Consider the following 22278-nt stretch of genomic DNA (forward strand, 5'->3'; position numbering starts at 1 on the left):
TATTAAATTAAACCTTTTAACTAAATTTGTTAATATTGCATATAGATTAGCTGGTAATGTAACAAATAAGCAGAATAGATTGAACAGAGGATTTTTTTTTTCTTTTTTTTAACAAAAACGATGACATGACAGAGATGACCAACATGTGACGGAGTCGACAAGTTTCTGATAGACTTGACAATGGGGGTAAACAATGATAGCTTAAATTAGCCTTTTGACCCACACAATCACCTGAAATGACTCTACATAAAGAAAAATCATGAACCCCCCCCCAGTTGGCTCTTCACTCTTCAGTTGAGTAATTATTATCTGTGCTACATGAACATAACTTTATGACATGTACTAAAAATGCTGACATTTAAATAACTGTGTAGTAACAAATTGCCATATGTTCTCCACTGAAAACACCACTTAACTCTTTTAATGTCAATATTTATTGTGCATTGATTACATTTCAATAATGATTAAAACACATCATTATGAGTGATAATATATAACATTCATTGGATTCTGGTTGTGTGGTTTTCCTGTTGTATAGCAAAGGTGTGCAATGTAATAAATACAGTATAAACATGTGTACATTTGAAAAAGTAAAAAATACATTTACATTACTTATATCAGGAATGCTTCATGTCTCATAAATGGAAGTCTATGTTTCATGTTATTACAAATATATACTGAGCTGAAACCACAAAACTCTGGAAGAAGTTATTAGCACATAAATTTATATTGAACCATATACAAACAAACAAAAATCAAGTAAAATGAACAAACGATTTCTTAGCTGCAATTCTGCCTGCGTAGCATTCATAAGGCACCTGTATCTGCTCTGCATACATTATTCAAAGAGAGGGCTGAAACTCAGATTAAGAAGTAAGTTTCAATCTTTTAAAAGCCTTGGCTTTTCCATATTATTTGTCATGAAACTCAGTTTGAAGCTTTTTCTTTGTTCCAACATCCCAAGGTGCTTTAGTAGGAACCTGTCCTGGACATTTGTGAATAGCTAGTCCCATGTTTTCACCAAACAAGCTTGACTGAATGAACCACTTATTTTAGTAACATCACATTGAGGATCAAATTGTGTCAAATCAAAATAATACAAGATGATGATTTGCTTAAAACTTTTACAGCACTTTTAGAACAGAACTTTTAAAAAAATGAGCCACAATTTCTGTTTGTGTTACATATTTTGAAGCTTATCAGTGTGAAAATGACAAAAACAGTCTAAAACCTTTCATTAACAGTATATAGAAACTTAGATAGATACATTTTTAAAGCATGAGTTATCAGAGATGACTTGCTCTGGAAGAAAAATAAAGGAAGGATTTTTAAAATCTCCGCTACATCTTCACAAATACATAACTGTACTCATGTTTGACAGCAAAATGACATCTCTGTAATCCGAAGCTGCAGGAGTTCCACTGAAAGACAATGTCATCAATATCTAAACAACCCAAACCAAAGTACACAAGGTGTTGGCACTGTGTTCACTGGATACATTTATGTTGAAACATTTTTTTTGTGGCTCTGCAACAGCCTGACTTTATTTCAGAGTCAGTTCTGAAGTTTTGAAGGACGCCTCTAAAAAGTAACAAACACCAGGGATGTCCTCGGGGAAGTTGGCCGGAAGCTCCTGTCTGCTCCTGGGAATGAAGACAAACTCTGGGCGATCCTTCAGCAGTCTGGGACAAAGAGCACACAAATAAAACATGAAACTAAAAACAACGTGGCAAATTATTTGACACAAGAGGAAACACAGAGCTCTTCTAAAAGTTAAGTTTCCTGTCGAGAACACTTTTTTGTCTCTGCAGGAAACAAACGACACCATAGAGTATTGAGTATTATTATCTATCAACTGTATATTCAAGCTCCTTTTTAACTATCTGACTTAAACAGTTCAGTGGGGTATGAGCAGTTTTTTATTACGTGGGAAAAAAGTTTGTATTATTTGCAGCTCAAACATGGATTTTGACAAGTTACTTCACCTGTGGGTTGTTGGGCTGATGTTGATTTTTCTGGGTTGGCTGCCAGATTCAAACTTGTTAGCCAGTGTGACATTGTTCCCGAAAAGGCAGTAACGTGGCATCTTCACCCCAACTACACCAGCCAGCACTGAACCAGTGTGGAGGCCTATACGCATCTAATGAAAGAAAGGACATTAAACAGGATTCAGATTACACCTTGTCTGTTATTCATCGATTTTTGTCTGTCTATTAAAAATACAGTCCCAATTCCAAAAAAGTTAGGGCTCTGTGTAAAAGGTTACAATGATTTGCAAAGCTCACAAACCCATATTTTATTCACATTAGAACATAAACAACATGTAAGATGTCAAAAGTGAAGCATTTAACCATTTCATGAAAAATATTAGCTCATTTTGAATTTGACACATTTCAAAAAAGCAGGCACAGGAAAACAAAAGGCTGGAAAAGTGGGACTAATAAAAAAAACAGCTGGAAGTCAGTGATATGACAAAAAGAGCATCTTAGAGAGGCATAGTCTTTCAGAAAATTGTAAAGAATATCCCATCATCTACAGTGCATAGTATCATCAGAAGATTCAGAGAATCTGGAGAAATCCTGGATGCTTGTGATCTACAGGCCTTCAGATGGCACTGCATTAAAAACAGGCAACACTGGAACACTTCCAGAAATCAATGTCTGTTGAAACAGTTTGCCGTGCCATCTACAAATGCAAGTTAAAGCTGCATCATGCAAAGAGGACATACGTGAATATGACCAGGAAACGCCACCATTTTCTCTGGATTCAAAGCTCTGGACTGAGGCAAAATGGAAAACTGTTCTGTGGCCACATGAATCGAAATTCAAAGTTCGGGGTGCAGATGGCCTAGTGGTTCAAGGCCCCATCCACACGTAGATGAATTCTGGAGTATATGCAAAAGTTTTTTGTCATATCGACGTTTCATCCACACGGAAACGGCATTTTTGGGGGCTTTAAACGCTACTTTTTGAAACTAGGTCCTGGAGGGACAAATCTGTAAACGCTTACCATTTCGTCTCCATATGGACAGCCAACCGCATATTCCTTGAAAAGATTACGTCATATATAGTGTAGCCCACTTGCATGCACTGTCGCAACCAAAACAACAATGGCGAATTACAGGGTTGTGTTTGTGCTACAGAAGCCACTGAGCTTATTATGGCTTTTATAGTAAAATCTGATGCTCCTTTACCACCACCGAGAACAGCAGACACCAGATGTTCTTAAATCCACCGCGGAGAACAACCAGAAGGGCAACCAGAAGAAAGTTTGTTGCAGTTTTCTGTGATCTTCTTCTCTCTTTTGGTGCATTTCAGTGGCAGCGTTACATCACCACTCACAGGCTTGGTATATATACTACAGCGTCTTCAGTCGCTTTCAGTGGTTTTGTGCTTATGTGGACATTTCCTGAAATGATCCCATATTTACGGAAAAATTTTTTCAAAACGAAACGGAAATATATTGTTTTTCGTCCCCACGTGGACAAGGCCTAAGGTGCGCCACATGGATTCGAATCCAGCCTATGGCCCTTTCCCGCATGTCTCTCCCCTCCCTCTCATCCCTGTTTTCGACTCTATCCGCTGTCCTCCTCTATCAATAAAAGCACAAAAAAGCCCCCCCAAAAAATCTGAAATTCTTTTTGGAAACCATGGATGCTGTGTCTTGTGGAGCAACTAGTATCATATATCAGACAAAAATGGGACAACATTCCTCTCCCAAAACTCCAACTTCTCCTTCTTCTTACATCCCATTTTTTTGCTGCCATCAAATCCAAAATGAACTAATATTTTTCTGAAATGGTATAATGTGTCAGTTTCCACATGTGGCACATTGTTTTTGTTTATTGTAAATAAAATGTGAGAGATTTGCAAATCATTACATTCTGTTTTTATATACATTTTACACAGCACCCTAGGTTTTTGGAATTGGAGTTGTAATTTATTTTTGTTGTCTCAAAGTGGATGTTCATTGTTTCTGCACCTCTCTATCAACATACAGTATCATATACTAGGGTGCCAAACCATAATTTATTTGTTTAATGTTTTTGTTGGTTTGAATATTGATGTTTCTACGCAGTCTTTAATATGTTGCGGTTTCACTTAGATGACAGCACCCTGTGTAAAGATTCCTTATTTTAGGAGGCTTTAGTTTGTAACCAACATATCGGCTCTCCAGTGTTATTGGAGGTTACAGCACCAGACTAGACAGGACCCTCACCTGTATTCGTTCTCCAGTCGGTGTCATAACATCGTCTGAAAGCTCCATCATCTTTAAGGCCATGAGAGCGATCTGGACAGCGTGGGTCTCGCTCTCCTTGTGTAAACCACCAGCAACACAATACGCATCACCGATTGTCTCTACCTGAACACAGAGGAGGATCATTAAAATGATTTCTAACCTGAGACAGGAAAAAAAAAAAAATCAAAGGCTGTTTGTGCAGCATCCTACTCAGAGTCAAGGGCCCCCTTATCAGAGTCTACACAAAATGTTTTTCAAACTGGATTAAAAGCATCAAGACAATACCCCCTCAGTAGAATTTCATATGTGAAGATGAGATCCATCAAAATGCCTTTACAAGCTAATGTGCTCTTCATTCTGCAATGGGAGACACGGCTAAGGAGCAATAAAAGTAATAGTGCTTGATCCCCAGCCATATGTTAAACTCTAAAAGTGTTTCGTCCTCTTTTTCTGCTTCTTGTAAATTTAAATCTGAGTGCACTCAGTGGCTACGTGGCAGAGACAAAGTGAAACTATTTTTAGGCCCATGTACATGTGAGTGGAGATAGGGTCCTGAAGGAACCTCTGACTTCCTAGCGTTTTACGAGGTATTTTTCAAACATGCGGCTCTTTCTGTTATGCTTCTTTGACACTTTGATTACATTGTCCAACCTCCCTGTAGATCAGCAGCCTCTGGCAGACACCGCTGTTGTTGTTCGAGCTACGTAGTGTCTTTGCTGTAAATTTGTTGAGGAATCCTCATTAAATTATATAGAATATAAACATATAAAAATTGAAATTTAACACCAAGGGTTATGCAAATACCTTATTTAACAAATAACAGTAATCCCTTTTTTAAATTAGACTTTGACTTGTTTAGAGCTTTTTTTGTCTCCTTACCACTCAGAGTGCTTTTACACTGCATGTCACATTCATTACTTTGACAAACACACACTAATGGCAGAGGGTGCTGCTTAAAATGACCTATTACCCTCACTAATACTCTCTTCTTATACGCTAATACACATTTGACTTTGTGGACAAATAAACAAGTTTGGGCTTATTGTCTGAGCTCCAGCATATGTCTACTTTCCTGGTGTTTTCAGCAGCTACATTTACCTCTGAAAAAACAACTCCTAATGGAGCCAGATTTGGAGGGCTTAAAGGAGCCACAGGCAGGACTGCTACTGCTGAGCCACATGCAACAGTCCTCTATAATTCTTCATTGAAGCCCAATGAGTTTTTAAGGCAACTTCATACAGTGTATTTCATTATTCTTTTGTTGTATTTGTTTGTGTCAGGCTAAAAAACACTACAGTGATAAAATATGCATTTTGCATTTTTTTTTTCATGACTAAATTGAGAGGACAGTGGTGTCCTCACACAGGGGTGTCCAAACTATGGCCAGGGGACCGAATGTGGCCCACGGCCCATTTATGATTGCCCCCCCCAATTCTTTAAATTAAATGAAATATGGCCCTCAACAGAGAATGAAGCTTGTGCTAGACTGTATTATTCTTCTTAGTTTCAGCACAAGGCAGTGCTTTTATACTAACACTGTAAACAAACATTTTGACAAGTTCTTATGATTTTTTTTAAGGACTAAATTGAGACACTTTAAATAGTAAACATATTGGCAACCAAACTAATAAAGATATCTTGATTTATAACGCCCTAATGGATTACAGTAGCAAATAGCAGCACCACTGATGTTCCAGGGCCAGAGCCAGTGGTAGCCAGAGCTTAAAAATGGCTTGATATTTGCCTTGTGAGCCATCAACTAGCCATTTAAGCATACCCAATCACTGAGCATATCTTAACCTGTATTAGATTTGTTCTGCTCACTTTAATATTAAGGTGAGGTGTTTGAAAGTGGCCCCACCATCCTTGTATATTTTTGTATGTGGCCTGACGTAAATGGTCAATATATTCACAACAAAACAATAACAATTTCCATGTATGGAAAATAACTATATACATTTACTCAAATGACTGTAATTGAGTCATTATTTTGGGTACTTGTACTTTTTTAAGTAGCACTTTTACTTCTACTAAAGTTTTACTGAAGTACTTAAGTACAATCTCAAACTTTTTCCACCTCTGTTGACTACACAGTAGCGCATAGAGACAATGATTCCACATTAAATCACTAAAATGTTGTGCACACAACTGTTGATAACCATCCATTCATCCATCCATTTTCTATACCGCTTATCCTGTTAGGGGTACAACTGTTGATATCTCAGGGTTTAACATTTTGGAGTTGATTTTAATTCCCAGAGTGTAATTTCAACTTCATTCTGAGTGAAATGGTCTTCAGTGTTGGAGTTATTTGACAGTAAAGATCCACCAGTGCTAGTTCAACTCTGTAGATAATCTATGCTCTGCCAACTGCAATTTCTAATCTGGGGGGATGTGTGGGTGGGGTGTTTGGATGTGTTTTTATGTGTTTAGTTGTGTTTGGGTGTTGCCTGCTGTACGGTGATCCCTTCCTGGGTTCTTTTGCTCTTATTTCTGGTGGATTGTTGTTGTTTTTGATGTGGGACAAACTTGCACCATGAGTGAAGTTATCAACTGAGTTAGAGTTCCACCTGTCTTAAAAGACATGGTGCTTATTCTACATGCATTGCTTTGCTGTGAGGTTGACTCTCTGCATTGTTCTTGCCAGAAGATACCCACTTTGATACAGATTTTCAAGAGTTACTGCATCAATGTCAAAGTGTAAAATAAACCTTTTTAAAAGTGTAGTTTAACTACATGTGTGGACCAACAAAGACACTTCTAAAGTGTTTGACTTTAAAGAGTTGAATTAACCAGTTTTGCGGTGTATTTTACTTTACTGGGTACTTAAAGTACTTACAACATAGAACTTTGACACCAATGATCTCTGATTTTCGCTGAAGACATTGAGGCTGACCTCAAGTTGAGAGAAAATACATGGCACCCTTTTTAGGGCTCGCACAGAACAACACAACAACAAGAGATCTAAATCATTGCTTGTGGCTTGGATTTTTGGCAAAAAGAAAAAGCCGCTTACATCTGCAAAGACGTCAAGACATGTATGCTTCATCAGTCAACTGAGTCAATCATTGACTTTTACCTTGAGTTCCTTAAAAACATCAAACCTACCTTATACACATCGAGCTCTCCACAGGAGTGGTCAAAACGGGTGTATAGCTCGTTGAGCATGGTGATCACTTGCATCGGGGTGCAGCGTGAACAAACAGCAGTGAAGCCCACAATGTCAGAGAAGAGCATCGTGACTCGGTCAAACTTCTTGGCCTGCACTGTCTGACCCTGCCACAGCTGCTGCGCCACAGTACCGGGGAAGATGGAGAAAAGGAGGTCCACAGTCTTCTTCTTCTCCTCCTCCAGCGCTTGGTGAGCATGCTCCAGCGCTGCTTTGGCCTTGCCCAAACGTTTCTTCAAACCGTCCTGTGCTTTGGCCTGTTCACCAACCAGCACCACGTCCCTCAGTGCGTTATGAATGGGGATGTCTGACAGATAGAGGCCGCGGCCTGTCAGCTCCTCCAGCTTGTCCACACAAGGTGAGCCTAGGAACAAGATGGCATTGGACTCTGGCATGTAGATCATCTGACCTTTGAGGTCCATAAGCTGAAAGAAACACATGCAGACATTATAGCTGATTATTCTTCACTTTTCTAAACCAATTATTATGTGAAGAGCCTATCAGTCCTTTAAGTTCCATAACTTCTCACTGTGAAGGAAAATAAACTGGTTGGCTACATCCTGGAGTAATTTCAAGTAAATTATTTACTTGAAAAACAAATTTCCCACGGCCAAAAGAGGAAAAATTGTTTTCGATCAGTGGCGTCTCTGCTGTTACATCCAAATATACAAAATGTACATGTATACACTGTGAAAAGACAGACAGATATCTCTACATATATCCATAGAAACTCTAAAGAAAAGCAAACTTGTCATATGTGTGATATTAGGTCTTGTTCGGCTGTAAGCAGCTGTCTGTCAGCAAAACAGTAAACACTAAAAAAGGGTTTGTTGATGTTCCACTGGAACAGGAATGCATAAAACAAACAGCAAAAGAAACCTTTAAACCCAAGCACAGTTCTCACTAACCACGGTCCTTTTATCTCATCAGCTATCAAAAACATTTCCATAGCATAATGTAAAGGCATCTGTGGATCCCTAAGGGGGGAAATTTGGTGACCTATTGACCTCTTACTAGCGCCTCCATGTGGCATCACGTGTTTCAGAATCAAATATCTTTATAGTTTAGTGCCATGACGTCTGGTAAAAAGCTTAGATCATGGTTAATGAACACATATGGTTTGATCAAGATCATTGGTTCCCAACCTGGGGTCCAGGACCCCCTTGAGGGGGGCAGGCAAAGATCTCAGGGGAAGCGCAAGGCTTTGTCTGCTCTGAGGCTATCAAAATTAGATTTGCACATTTGCACACGAATACTATCACAAAATAGTTATCAAGTAGTTTATATAGATAGATACATAGGTCTTTTGATAGTAAAATCTGGCATGGGTCTTTTCTTTAGGGTTTTATCAGTGAAACAATTAAAACCAATGCAGACATTCAACGGCAGTATCTCCTTTTCCTTTCCTGTGGGTCTTGGGGGGGGTCAAATTTTCTTAGGTGGTTAATCACAGTTAACTCGTGATTAAACAAGTGGGGTCAATTACCTTTTCACATAGGGCTAGATTGGTTTAGATTTGGGGCCATTATCCACAAATGGAGAAAACTCGGAACAGTGGTGAACCTTCCCAGGAGTGATCGGCCAACCAAAATTACTCCCAGAATGCAACGACGACTCATCCAGGAGGTCACAAAAGAACCCAGAACAACATCCCAAAACTGCAGGCCTCACTGGCCTCAGTTAAGGTCAGAGTTCATGACTCAACCATAAGAAAGACACTGGGCAAAAATGGCATCAATGGGAGAGTTCCAAGGCCAAAACCACTGCTGGCAAAAAAGAACACAAAGGCTCATCTCACATTTGCCAACAAACATCTTGATGATCCCAAAGACTTTTGGAGAAATATTCTGTGGACTGACCAGACAAAAGTTGACGTTTTTGGAAGGTGCATGGCCCGTTACATCTGCCGTAAAAATAACAACATTTGATTAAAAGAACATCATGCCAACAGTCAAACATGATGGTGGCTGCTTTGCTGCTTCAGGACCTGGACCACTTGCTGTGACTGATGGAACAATGAATTCTGCTGTCTACCAGAAAATCCTGAAGGCAAATGTCCGGCCAACAGTTTGTGCCCTCAAGTTCAGTCACTCTTGGGTTATGCAGCAGGACAACAACCTGTAACATACCAGTAAGTCCACCTCTGAATGGCTCAAAATAAACAAAAATAAGGTTTTGGAGTGGCCAAGTCAAAGTCCAGACTTAAATGTAATTGAGATGCTGTGGTGTGACCTTAAACAGGCAGTTCATGCTGGAAAACCCTCCAATATGGCTGAGTTAAAACAATTCTGTGAAGAAGAGTGGGCCAAAATTCCTCCACAGCGATGTGAAAGACTCATCGCCAGTTATCACAAACGCTTGATTTCAGTAATCGCTGCCAAGGGTGGCACAATCTGTTATGAGGTTCAGGGGCCTATTACTTTTTCACACAGGGAAATGGATAGAAAAAAATCTAAGGCACTGAACATCTCCCAGAGTTCAGTTAAAACCATCATCAAGAAATGGAGGGAATATGGCACATGTGTAAATCTGCCTAGATCAGGTCATCCTCACAAACTGAGAGACTTTGCAAGAAGGAGACTAGTGAGAGAGGTCACCTATGACTACTCTGAAGTAGTTATAAGCTTCAGCAGCTGAGATAGGAGAGACTGCATACAAAAACTGTGCCTGGGTTCTTCACCAGTCAAAGCCTCAAGGGAGAGTAGCAAAGAGAAAGCCACTGTTAAAGAAAACTAATTTTAAATCTCCACTAGAGTTCACCAAAAGGCATGTGAGAGACACCATGGTCAAGTGGAAGAAAGTTCTTTGGTCTGATGAGACCAAAATGGGGCTTTTTGGCCATGAGACAAAACTCTGTGTTTGACGAACACCAAACACTACACATCATCACAAACACACCATATCCAATGTGAAACACAGTAGTGGCAGCATGATAATGTGGGGATGCTTCTTGGAAGCTGGCCCCGGTTTTTAAAGGTAGATGGTAAAATGAATGCACCAAAAATAGGAAAATCCTGGAAAATCCTGGAAAATCCTGGAAAATCTTACTGGTCAGCAAGAGGACTACAGCTTGGGAGAAGATTTATTTCCCAGTGAGACAACGACCTGAAGCATACAGCGAAAGCTACACAGAAATGGTTTAGAGCCAACAAGGTGAATAATCTGGAGTGGCTGAGTCAAAGCTTAGACCTCAATCCAATAGAGAATTTGTGGCTGGAGTTGAAAAGGGTTGTTCACCCTGATCTCCATGCAACCTGACAGAGCTTGAGCAGTTTTGCAGAGAAGAATGGAGAAAAATGCCATGTCCAGACATGCAAACCTGACTGAGGCCTATCCACACAGACTCAGTGCTGTGATTGCAGCAAAAGGTGCATCTACAAATTACTGACTTAAAGGGGATGAATATTTATGCCGTCACTTATTTAACTTTTTAAATTTAATAGACATTACTTTGTAGAAATTTGTTTTCACGTTGACATTAGAGAGTTTTCTTTCTTTCTTTTTTTATTTTAACAAGAAAATGGCAAATTATATTGACCATTTATAAGTTGACCTTTCATTGATGTATAAAATCAATGAAAGGGTAAAACATCCAAGGGGCTGAAATCTTTTTATGGGCACTGAAACAGACATGCCAAATGTGTGGAGTGACTGTAACTGTTAGTCCAGTAATGTCAGACTGTAAGCCATAACAGGATTTACATAAACATTAGGATGCCAAAACCTAAAGGACATGAACTAGCTAGGAGGCTGTCCCAAGTCATCTATAGGGAGGGCCCTATTTTTTGGGCTTTCATGGGGCAAGTCATTTCACGCAGGCATAGGTAAACATACTGGCAATAAAGCATACAAAACAGCTTTCTTTACATAAATAGTAATTGTGCACGTAAACAGCAATTTTATTCACAGTGAATTGTCATGAATATATCCTGCTATGTGCTCACATCAGCTTGCCCTGACTTTTGGCAGAATTTTTATTCTGAAGGCTGACAGGTAAATCTGTGTAGACGTCAGGGTCAGAATTTGTCCTCTTGGTTTTACACATGCAACTCACACTAAAATCCCAGGAAAACGTCAGTAGTTTTAGTGCATGTGTGAGTGTTTTTCTAACCTGTTTTATTCCATGCTGTGTGTTTAACAGTAATACTACTGGTGTTATGGTAAATGGAAGCATCTCTGACTGAATGTCAGTAGTCATTACACCGAGGCCATGTTTACTCACTGATTTTTTTTTTTTTTTTTTTTCCTGTTGTGGCGACTGATTGCTGTGCACCCTCACATAAATAGCACGAGCATGGCTGTGCCTTTGATGGATAAAATGGTTTGACATTTGCTTCTGATCTCCACTGGGGGTATAATGTTGATCTCTACCTCAGGCCAAGTGCACCAAAGTAGTACACTACTAACAAGCTCGACCGCTCATACATAGTCGGATTTTCTCTCTCTCTTCTAAGTGACCAGGGGACCTTTTCCTGCTCATTAGTCAGTGACGTCACTCTTGTAGCTCAGTTATAGCTGGCAGATATGGGTGCCTACCTTCCTCGTGTTATCTGTAGAGGAGTCTCCGTGCCTGATCCGTAAGAGAAACTGCGTGTTCAGCATGGTCAGGATACCCTGAAAGGTACACTTGATCTGGGGGGAGACGATAGAGAAGTGTTCTTGGAAGGTAGCAGACCGCCTCAAGCCATCCTTCCTGCTCAGTCTCTTCCTGAGCCCGTGTCCTATTTGTACCAGAATCAGATCTGGGTCTAAGATCAGATGGAAGGGGAAGATGGTAGAGAACAGAGAGGTAGGAAGGGTCCCTGCTGACGTTGCTCGCAGGGGACTGGGGCTCAGGTTTTTAGCATCTTTAACTACAACTGTGTACAGAAGACTGGGCTGCGGGCTGGACTGCAGGATGCTGTCTTTAGCAGCGGGGGGGTCCATCAACACATCCACAGTGGTGTGATACAGCAGGCGGGCAGCAGCTTTGATGACTCCGGGGAAGAAGAGCTCAGTGGTCGGGCGGGGGTTGAAGAAATAGACAGTAAGCAGACCCAGATCTTTGTCTAAGCACAAGACCGAAGGTTCGTTTACACAATCCTCTCTGTCCGGGCTGGGCTGCATGCTGCTCTGTTTCAACAAGATGTTGAAGCTGTTGAGGAAGTCGTGGAGAGCGCCCCCCACCACTCGCAAAATGTGTCCATCCTGCTCATAGCACATGTTGAAGAGCTCCTCGCCGAGAGCCACTTTCACAGATTCCATCTGGATTCCTACAGATACATGGACAAGAAAGATTGAAGCCTACAAATCCCAGAAGCAATTAAAAATGTATAAATCTTAGATTTAATGTACCTTTATTGGATGAGTAAATGTTCATCATTTCCACCAAATGATCCGGGTCATCTCTGCAATTCTGAAAGTCCATAGAGCACGTAATTGGACTGCAAAAACAAAAAATATCACAGTCAGAAAGATGAAAGGCCACTAAAGGGACCAAACTACAGTTGCACATACTGATTTTAAAATAATTTGCTCATCTGCAAATATTTTCTCAATTTATTGTCTTCGTTTCTTCAAAATTCAAAGGGAAATGACAAAAAAAAAAAAATAGAGCAAAAACATGATCTTCCTATGCTTTTTCTTATTGTTAGTCCTACACCCAAAGACATTCAGTTTGATATAATGGCTGACCAAGAAAAAAGCTGCAGTCTAAAATAGAATTAGCTGAGCACACTTAAAAATGTGGAAACCCATTGCCTCAGACATAAGTAACTATGTCTACTTTAAATGTGCTACAATCACATTTAATTAATATTTCTGAGATTTAGATATTCATGACTTTATTGTTTTAGGTGTACAACACTAGTTTACAATGAATAATTTTAAGCAATAAAAACTGAGATTTATATGCTAATTTGAGTGTAATCCTCTGTCACTAACTTTAATCTTGAACATTTACACCACTTAAAGCAGGCCAATTTAGGTGAATCAAGTGACCAAAAGGTGAACACTGAACCAGGAAGTCATCTTCCCTCATGTTCAGTATACCATTCATAGTGTATTGTGGTTGGGACTTCTCTCACTCAGTCACTAACTTCACTCATGGTGCAACATGGGTCTAATGCCCAAAGATATTCTGGGAAAACTACAGATTAAAGGATGATTGTAAAATAGTTTTCATGCAACGACAAAAATACTTGAAGTGATTGAGTACACTTTACTTCAAGCTAAAAAAAATGTTCTTCTATCTCAGTAAAATAGAGCTGAAATTGCTATTTTGGATTTTCAAATAAATGCAACTCCCTTTCTTAACTACTTTTTCTGTTTGGTCTAACAGTGCAGTGGACAAAGTTACAAGTTCTATATACTTAAAGTCCCTGTATAATTAAATCAAAACATTGTGCTTAAACACGCTAGATATGTTGGAATAAGGTTGCTGTAAACACGTAAAAAACACGGAGATCTATGTATGACAGAATTTTTGATTCAGACTGTTAGAAAGTTGTTCCCATCTTTTCTCACTTGGATTTATATGAGCAGGGCAAACTTAGGAGCCCATGACATCATCAGTCCAGTCTTTATGAAATCAACAAGCAGTTTATCTCAGTACAGTCTGTTGTTTGCAGGGGCGTAGCTAAGGATTTTGGGCCCCCAGAAAGAATATCACACAGGGCCCCCCTTAGCCGGCTTGCCGAGCAACAAATGTTGCATACTTTTTACACATAAATATATGAATTTTAATGGATTTTAAACCATCATTTTGCTGTTTGTGCACAATATTTTTACTATGGTTAAACTGGATTTACTTCCATTATTTCACTGCACTGGACTACGCCATTTGGACATTTTTGAGGGAGGAGCAGAGGGCCCCCACTATTTTATTTTACTCTATTAGATACAAATTTCAGTATATGGACCGATTCATTCAGTCACTTTTGATTAAATAATGACATTAATTAAGAAAAATAAATTAAACCCCTCTTTTCATTGCAGGCTTCTCGAGGGCCCTTCCGTAATGTGGGCCCAGGTAATCAGTACCATTTTTTCCCCCAGTGCTACACCCATGGTTGTTTGCCTTTATTGAAAGTTAACAGCCAGCTACATGCTGTGTTTTTGTTCATTGTGAAGTAATCATCAAAAGTCATTAATAGTATCATAGCAGGGAGATTCGTACCAGAAAACAGTAAATTTAACACTTAACTTCTGTCTGTTTGCTTTAGCACACAGCCAGACAGCTGTGCTCTGCTCAGAGGCATTTTTTTTTATTTTGAGACGATATAAGTTCTTGTGAGTGGGAGTGACTTTGGTTCGATCAACAGACATGCCCACACCATCCTAGAGCAGACATTACTGCCTTTTTTTAATGACTTTAAAGCTTAATTTGATAAACTTAAAGATGTTTTTCAAGACTGAAATTCAACCTGGTGGTTCTTAACACAGTGGCCTGTCAGCTTTTATGGCCAGGGAATACAAGTAACTTGTTTATAATAAGTGTTTCTAACAGGTTAGAAAAAAACTAGTTTGTTCAGTGTATCTGAGTAAAATTGATGTTTGTCATTACAGTGTAAATCTTGAATATGGGCAGCTACATCAAGCAAATATGAATCCTTTGACTTCACTTAAAGTGTTAATGGATTTTTTTGCTGTTAAGCTAAAATCTTACAGTACCTTTACCTGATCAGGCTAAAGAGCTTCTTTTACTCTGAATACACTTAAAATAGTATGGACAGTGCTGTATGCCTGATATTCAGTGGGGTGGGGGGTTAGCAGATTTGGGAGGATCTCCCACCTGTCCTCTGGTCTCCATAGCAGCCTGAGTCTGCATCACACCTCTCTGTTGTTATGAGGATTTTTAGTATAGAGGTGAGGTTAAAGCAGGATAAGGCATTTTGGACTAAAGAGAGCCAAAAAGGCTGTATCTTTGCATCAGTGTTATCAGGAAAACATGCTGTAGTCTGTAGTCTACACGGGCTCATTATTTACTACAGCAGCAGCGGCGTTTTTGGCAGATGGAGTACATTTATCCAAGTCTTGGCTGGAGCTGTATTTAAAAAAAAAAACACACACACACACACACACACACACACACACACACGTATTGTTACCTCTCAGGGTCCCTGCTGTGATCTGACAGTCTCATCATTCGTTGCAGGGCAGTGTGCAGCCTCTGAAACTGTACGACAAAGTGCTCAGTTAAAGGTCACCGTCTGGCGAGACTTAAGTCCTGCTTTAATTACAGGAGCGCCCACAGATGTAAAAAAAAAGACGAATTACCATGAATTGATGTGAAGTGGAAATAGAGGCAAGGATGTCTGTGCGTTAAAGCAGACGTGACACAAATCCAGCTGCAGGTACAAATCCATGAAGAAGTAGTTGCATGGGGAGAATATTGATTACTCACCTCAGGACATGCCAATTTACGGATGCTGTCCCCAAGTGTGTGCAGGTTAACTTTGGCTCTGCTGCTCTTCTGTTGAGGTAGATCCTCGCCTGTTTTTCCATGCACGTCCTTAGAAATAGGCAATAAATCCGCGGCGTCAGTGGAGCGCTCCTCAAAGTCTCCGAGCTGATTATTTTGGGCGCTGCTGGAGAACGGGCACTCTCCTGATATCTTCAGATCCTTCAGCTTCGCGCAGAACATCTTTTCCTTGCTGTGACAGTCTCCCCTGCTCTCCTTTCTCTCTTATCTATCCTCGGAGGAGGGGGCAGACAGTGTTGGTCGAGCAGCTGCTGCGGTCTCTGGGAGAAATTCCATCATCTGGTGTTGTGCTCATCCAGGATGCCTTCCTCCTCCAGCTCGACGCGCGGATTCAAAAGATGAGCACCCAAAGCGGGGAGCCCACATACAATATTCATTGAAAACTGCACTTGCAAATGATGGCAGGGAACTATCAGTGCCAAAAGCCAATGAGAAAGTGGAGAAAGGGGAGCAGCAGGCCAATCCACGCGCAAGTGAGGGCTGGTGCGGCTCAACAACCTATCAGCAAGGAGAAATTATTTCCAGGCGACTCGTCGCATGCAATGCACTTTTTTATTATTTAGACCAGCTTTTGGATTGGATCGCGTTCTATGAAATAGTCCTAATGTAAACAAATAGGTCTGCCATACATCAGCGTGCATATTCAAATAAAAAGGCCTTGGCTGCTCAGTGGTGTCTGCAGAAACTGGCTTCCCTCCATATCCCAGATATGATTTAACTCTAACAATATATAACAAAAAATGATACAATCATATATACCTGCAGCATTATCCTTATGATCCACCTGCATGTCTGAAGTTAGTGGTTATACATGGCAAGAGTTCTAAGCCTCTTATCTTTTGTTAAGCCAGGAGAGCTCAAAACAAACAGGAACAATACAATATTATCCACAACAGCAGTGGTTCTCTAAGTGGGGGGCTGGTAACTCCTGAGGGTCCTTGAGTGGGTTCAGGGGGCCTAGGGAAATGTCAACCCCCTGATGATGCATCCATTAGTGCTATGATGGCAATACGTTTTGATTGTTTTGGTCATGGTTTGCTGTATGTAAGCTAATAAAACCTATTAGCAAAAAAATTGTATAGCATTTATGTGGTCAGGCATTGATGTTGGACAAGAAGGCCTTGTACTAAGGTGACTGGGTTGAGGTCAGGGCTCTGTGTGGGTCAGTCAAATTCGTCCACACCAAACTCATAAAACCATGCCTTAATAGTCCTTGCTTTGTGCATTGGAGCACAGTCATGTTGGGATAGAAAAGGGCCTTCTCCAAGCTATTGTCACAAAGTTGGAAGCGTACCATTGTGCAAAATGTCTTGGTGTGCTGAAGCATAAAGATTACCCACTGGCAGTAAGGGGCGTAACAGTTGGCACAATGCAGTCAGGCAGTTCCCGGCATCCGCCAAACCCAGACTTGCCCATCTGACTGCCAAAGAGAGAAGCATGACTAGTCCCTCCACAGAACATGTTTCCACTGCTCCACAGTCCAGTGTCGGTGTGCTTTACACCACTCTATCCAACACCTGGCATTAGACTTGGTGATGTGAGGATTGCATGCAGCTGCTCGGCCATGAAAACACTTTCCTTCACCCTTGTGCTATAATATCAGTGGAAGTTCGTAACTCTTCACCTATGAATTCATCAATTCATTGGTGACTTTTACTCACCATGTACCTCATCAGTCATTCACCCTTCTGTGATCTTATATGGGCTTCCACTTCGTCGATGAGTTGCTGTTGTTCCTAAATGCTTCCACTTATTAATAAGATAACTTACAGTTGACTGTGGTATATCCAGCGGTGACTAATTTTCACAAACTATCTTGTTGCAAAAATACATCCATCACATGCTTGAAGTCACTGAGCTCTTCAGAGCGACCCGTTTAGTATCACAAATGTTTGCAAGTGGAGATTGCGTGGCTAGGTGCCTGATTTTATACACCTGTAGCAACAGTTCTGATTGAAACACCAGAAGTTAATAATTAACAGGTGTGGCCGAATACTTTAGTCCATGTATTCTACGTGAGAGTCCTGTTAACATGATCAGATCCCTCATGTAGTCCTGTTCAATCAATTTTAAGTTGTTAACTGAAGCCTATGGACTTAAAGCTGATGCTTCCAAAGAATATCCATCAAGTAATGCCAATGGGTCAGTTTCATGACAAATTTTAACCAGATCCCTGTAGCTGTCTTTTCTTTTCTAACTATTGAGTTGAATCATGGGTATTGTAGTTATCAGGTGTTGACATGAAGACTGCTGGTCATAACCCCCTATGGTCACTAAAGGACAATGTTAAATAAGATAACTACTTTTTGGACTGCGCAGAATTCTGATGATTGAATATTTGATCAATTGAGTTATGAGTCCAACTCTTTTTGGCACATATGTCCTGTATGATTTGGCATACTTTTGTATTTATCAAGATGTTTATAAGGGTTTTCTATTGCATGTGCAAAAATATAGTAATTAATGGTACTTCTGATTATTGCTTTGTTTTTGTGTGTCTTTGCATTACTACTCACATTATTGAAATTAGTAAATTGTAATTGCATTTGTATTATGTCACTGCTTCCTTTGCAAGACTGCTCTCCTAAAGTGAATGTATTATTTGGTCAGCTAACACTGGAACAGATTAATGGGTTTTACTCTTTAAATAGATGAAACAACATTCATCATAGCAGAACATTTTCTGTTCTTATCTAGGTGAGTTTAAGTGCATCATGAAGTGAATCAGATTTGTTTATTTGAGACCATTCAGGGAACGGTTCAAAGATGATTACACATGTTGGGTGATCATTTATAAAACTCGTGTCAAAAATAGATTTTATTGGCCCAGATGAAACGGCAGCACTGCTGGATGGCCTTGTTTGGTCTGAAAAGAGCATTTTTAGTTGTCTGACATAATAAATCCATTTCACTGTTTAAATAATGAAGAGCTTTGTCATTTGTGAGATTTCTCATCTCTCTCGCCGGATAACTCTGAACGAGCCAGCTGCTTATGTTGGTTATCTTTAAAGACAGAGAGCCAGGATGTTGTGAGCACATAATAACACAAAGTTTATGTTCCAGATTAGAGGGAGAACCATTTATAGGGTGACCACCCTCAATGCTATTTCTAATCTGTTATCTCTCTGTAAGTTGAAAAACTGGCCATCTTTAGAGGTGCAGGTGATTCACTGGGGCATAGAACACTTAAAAATTGGCAGTCCAACACAAATATTTGACCTTAAGATGAAGTTTTTTATTCCTTTTTTATTATTATTTATTTATTTATTTATTGTATGAAGCAGTTTAAAAGTCTCATATGACACCATTATTGTCGTTAATCACTTATAAGAAGAGAGGCATGGAAACTTCCTCTGTTATTTGTCCTTCTAAAGTCTGTTGGAGCAGCACAGGACTCTGAAATGAAGTCTATAAAACCAACAAGATAAACAGCACATCAGTCAGAGTGTTTGGATCTCATTGTGTAAGCTGTTTCAGAAAAACAAATACCTAGAAGTTAGTTTGACATGATTAGTTATGACATTTTTAAAATTTTGACCATGACTTATTTTTCCCTAAATACGGATCCATACATCCATACAACCATGCATCCTCCATCCATCCACCCATGCATGCATGCATTCCTCCATCCATGCATCCATCCATCCATCCATCCATGCATACACCCATCCGTATATGCATCCATGCTTGCATCCAAGTAAGGGCAAGCAACTCAAACCAGACATCCCTATCTCCAGCAATATTTTCCAAAGCATTCCCGGCCCAGATGGGATATATAACAACCTCCAAGAAGTTCTGGGTGTGCCCTGAGGTCTCCTCCCAGTTGGATAACCTTGGAAGACCTCTACAGGAAAGCCCCCAGGAGGCATTCTGATCAGACACCTGAACCACCTCAACTGTCTTGATACAAAGGAGCAGCAGCTCTACTCCAAGCTCCTCACCCTATCTGTAAGGTTGAGCCCAACTTCCCTCTTGATGAGCCGCATATCAACTTCTTTTATCCACAGCCTCATTCGTTTAGTCACTATTTAAAGGTCAAGACCATAGATGAGTGTTGCTAATATGTGACTGACATGTGGATTGGTGCTGATGCTGCACTGATCCACATGTCAGTCTCACGGTCCATCCTACCTTCTCCTGAACAAGACCCAGACATACTTGGCAGTGGATGGCTCAGGATCATAGGGGGCTAGGTGCAAAAATAATAAAAATCCTTGTTAGATATGACTTTTTTGATTACAGTATGTGATTATGCCTAGTCGAGTTCAGACAGGGAGTTAGCAACCCTAAAGTGCATTTCAGTTTGTTTTATTGGCCATAGGGGCATCAAAGACAGCACTTTTGTGACATTTTTGTGAACATAGGCCCAGTGGTTAGGCTGTGCTCTGTGTTCGAGTTTGAATTGCAGCTCCAGCAGCATATCATTCCCTGCTCTTATCCCCTGTCCTATCTAATAAAGGCAAAAAAAAAAAGGATCTTAAGTGACGTTGGGGAGCAGATCAGGCTCTCCTCAGGTCTTATAGCTGCCCATCTGGCTCCACAGTGGTGACAACTGATGGTGCTGCCTCTCACCTCGACCCAGAGGACACAGCATCACCTGCCCCAGCAGGAGCAAACCCCTCTGTCATGATCATCTGCAGCACTGCCCTTCTGATCTGTGTCAAGCTGGGCCAAACTGTTGTTGTTTTTTCCTCAGAGGTGCAGAAACAGGAGAGGACAATGATGTCTGCACATGACAAGCAATGACCCACAAAGGAGGAGGAGGGGGGTTGGCTGTGTATGCGGCTGCAGAAGAAGCAGAAAATAGTTGAATCATTTCTTACCCTTTGCAAGCATCGGATTAATCTGAGAATCTGCAGGAGGATACGGTCTTGGATGTGAGGATAGCATCTTTATCAGCTTAATCAAATTGTTCACTGGACTTGTCTTTCAGCTGCTGCAGTTAAAAATGTGTCATGTTGTCTTTGCTGTTTGAATGTCAAGATCAGGGATATACAGAGGCAGGTTTTATTTAAAGACAGGAAGAGGCTGTGCTTGGTAAAAAGGGGAAAGTAGTTTTACAAGGAAATACAGCTTCCATGTTTGTGGAAAAAGAAGAATTTGTGTCCGTTTTCAAAGATCAGGACTGATGGGCCTGCAAGGATACAAGGAAAGGGTTTTGGCTTTGTTAAATCACGACAGGCAAATGCACACTTGAGGTTGTCGAAAGCTGGTCTGACTAAATGAGAAAATAGATCTGGCAAAGGGAATGTGGCTGAGCATCGATTGGGGATTTAGATAAAGCTGGTTGGGTTCTGCTGCTATGCCAGCACATGTTTCTTAACTCTATTCCCAACCCTGTTTTTCTGAAAATGTCTTACCCATTTACTTACAGTAATTATCCAGGCCCTCCAAAAGAAGTGACTGGGCCCCTGACTGATCCAGATCCCGAAATCATATTTCTTAATATCATTGCAGGTGTCTGCCATATTTATATGCCCTCTCAGCATTACCAATCACCTGCCATTGGTTTGCTGTGTTTTTTCACACAGCTAAGCTTGTAAATAAGGTCATGTGTGCCCCATCCATTATGCATTTCTGACAATCTGATGGTACATTTACAAGACTCACCATCTTAGTAAGAGAGGATTTACATTAAAGCAACAGTAACTTTTTATCATAAAATAGTTTCGATTCAATCAGCTTTCAACAGGTAGAATGGCATCCATTGATTTCCATAGAAGACCCCAGTCATCTGCATTCAGTGCTATTTAACTTTAGAAGCTGGCTACTGTTCCCATGCGAGAGGAGCGTTTGATTTTACAGTAGTAGTTCACACCCCACACACTTTTTTAGGCTACGCTAAAAAAAAAAGCCAGTTAGTCTGTTTTGAAACATTCTGATACCATGGCTAAGGTTAAGAGGTAGAAGAGGACTGTGTAAGATGAAGCCACAAGAAAAAATGCAACAATGGGACATAATGCCAAGCTTTATCATCATGTGTTGTTGTTTTGCGTTTAGCAGCTCTAGCAGGTGCAGAGATCATCCAACCCAAAGCAGTTACACAAATGATGGCTCACTTTAGCTTCGTTAGCTTAGTTAAAGCTAATATAGCTATGCTAGCTCCGTAATTAATGTTATGACATAAGCCAATAAATATCTAAGTGAGCATTAGCAAATGATAGCAAAAACTAAAGCTAACATAGTTACATAGATAATGTAGCTACATAGATTACGTAGCCATTTTGTAATCTTAGCTTTAGCTATGTTAGCTATGTAGTTATTCTATCTAGATAGCTTAGCTGCTAACAGAGCTACATCAGCTATGCTTGCTGTGTTAGAACGTTTAGATGGAGGTTTCATGTAAACAGACAGCTTACTTTGCTTTCAAACATTTTAATTAGGTTTTGGGTCCTGTTTTTGATTGGAG

General features: G+C 40.2%; 1 protein-coding gene across 1 annotated transcript; it reads right to left on the minus strand.

The window, feature by feature from the left end:
- Positions 1-431: 431 nt before the first annotated feature.
- gucy1a1 (guanylate cyclase 1 soluble subunit alpha 1) lies at positions 432-16262 on the minus strand. The gene is made up of 8 exons (XM_041784649.1): positions 15792-16262; positions 15496-15563; positions 12743-12831; positions 11945-12660; positions 7348-7833; positions 4219-4362; positions 1986-2140; positions 432-1682 (listed from the first exon to the last, which is right to left on the minus strand). Exons 1-8 carry the CDS (start codon positions 16029-16031, stop codon positions 1544-1546), a joined length of 2037 nt encoding a protein of 678 aa, XP_041640583.1. The 5' UTR covers positions 16032-16262; the 3' UTR covers positions 432-1543.
- Between the last annotated feature and the right edge of the window lie 6016 nt (positions 16263-22278).

This window comes from Cheilinus undulatus, linkage group 4 (genome assembly GCF_018320785.1).
Source record: "Cheilinus undulatus linkage group 4, ASM1832078v1, whole genome shotgun sequence".
NCBI lineage: Eukaryota > Metazoa > Chordata > Actinopteri > Labriformes > Labridae > Cheilinus > Cheilinus undulatus.

Bases quoted from the DNA above. Each gene is read 5' to 3' on its own strand.
- gucy1a1 (XM_041784649.1), bottom strand. From the start codon at position 16,031: ATGTTCTGCGCGAAGCTGAAGGATCTGAAGATATCAGGAGAGTGCCCG. The intron at 15,564-15,791 runs GTGAGTAATCAA...TTTGTCGTACAG, and splicing joins GTAAATTGGCATGTCCTGAG to TTTCAGAGGCTGCACACTGC. The intron at 2,141-4,218 runs GTGAGGGTCCTG...TTCTTTCATTAG, and splicing joins CGACTGGAGAACGAATACAG to ATGCGTATAGGCCTCCACAC.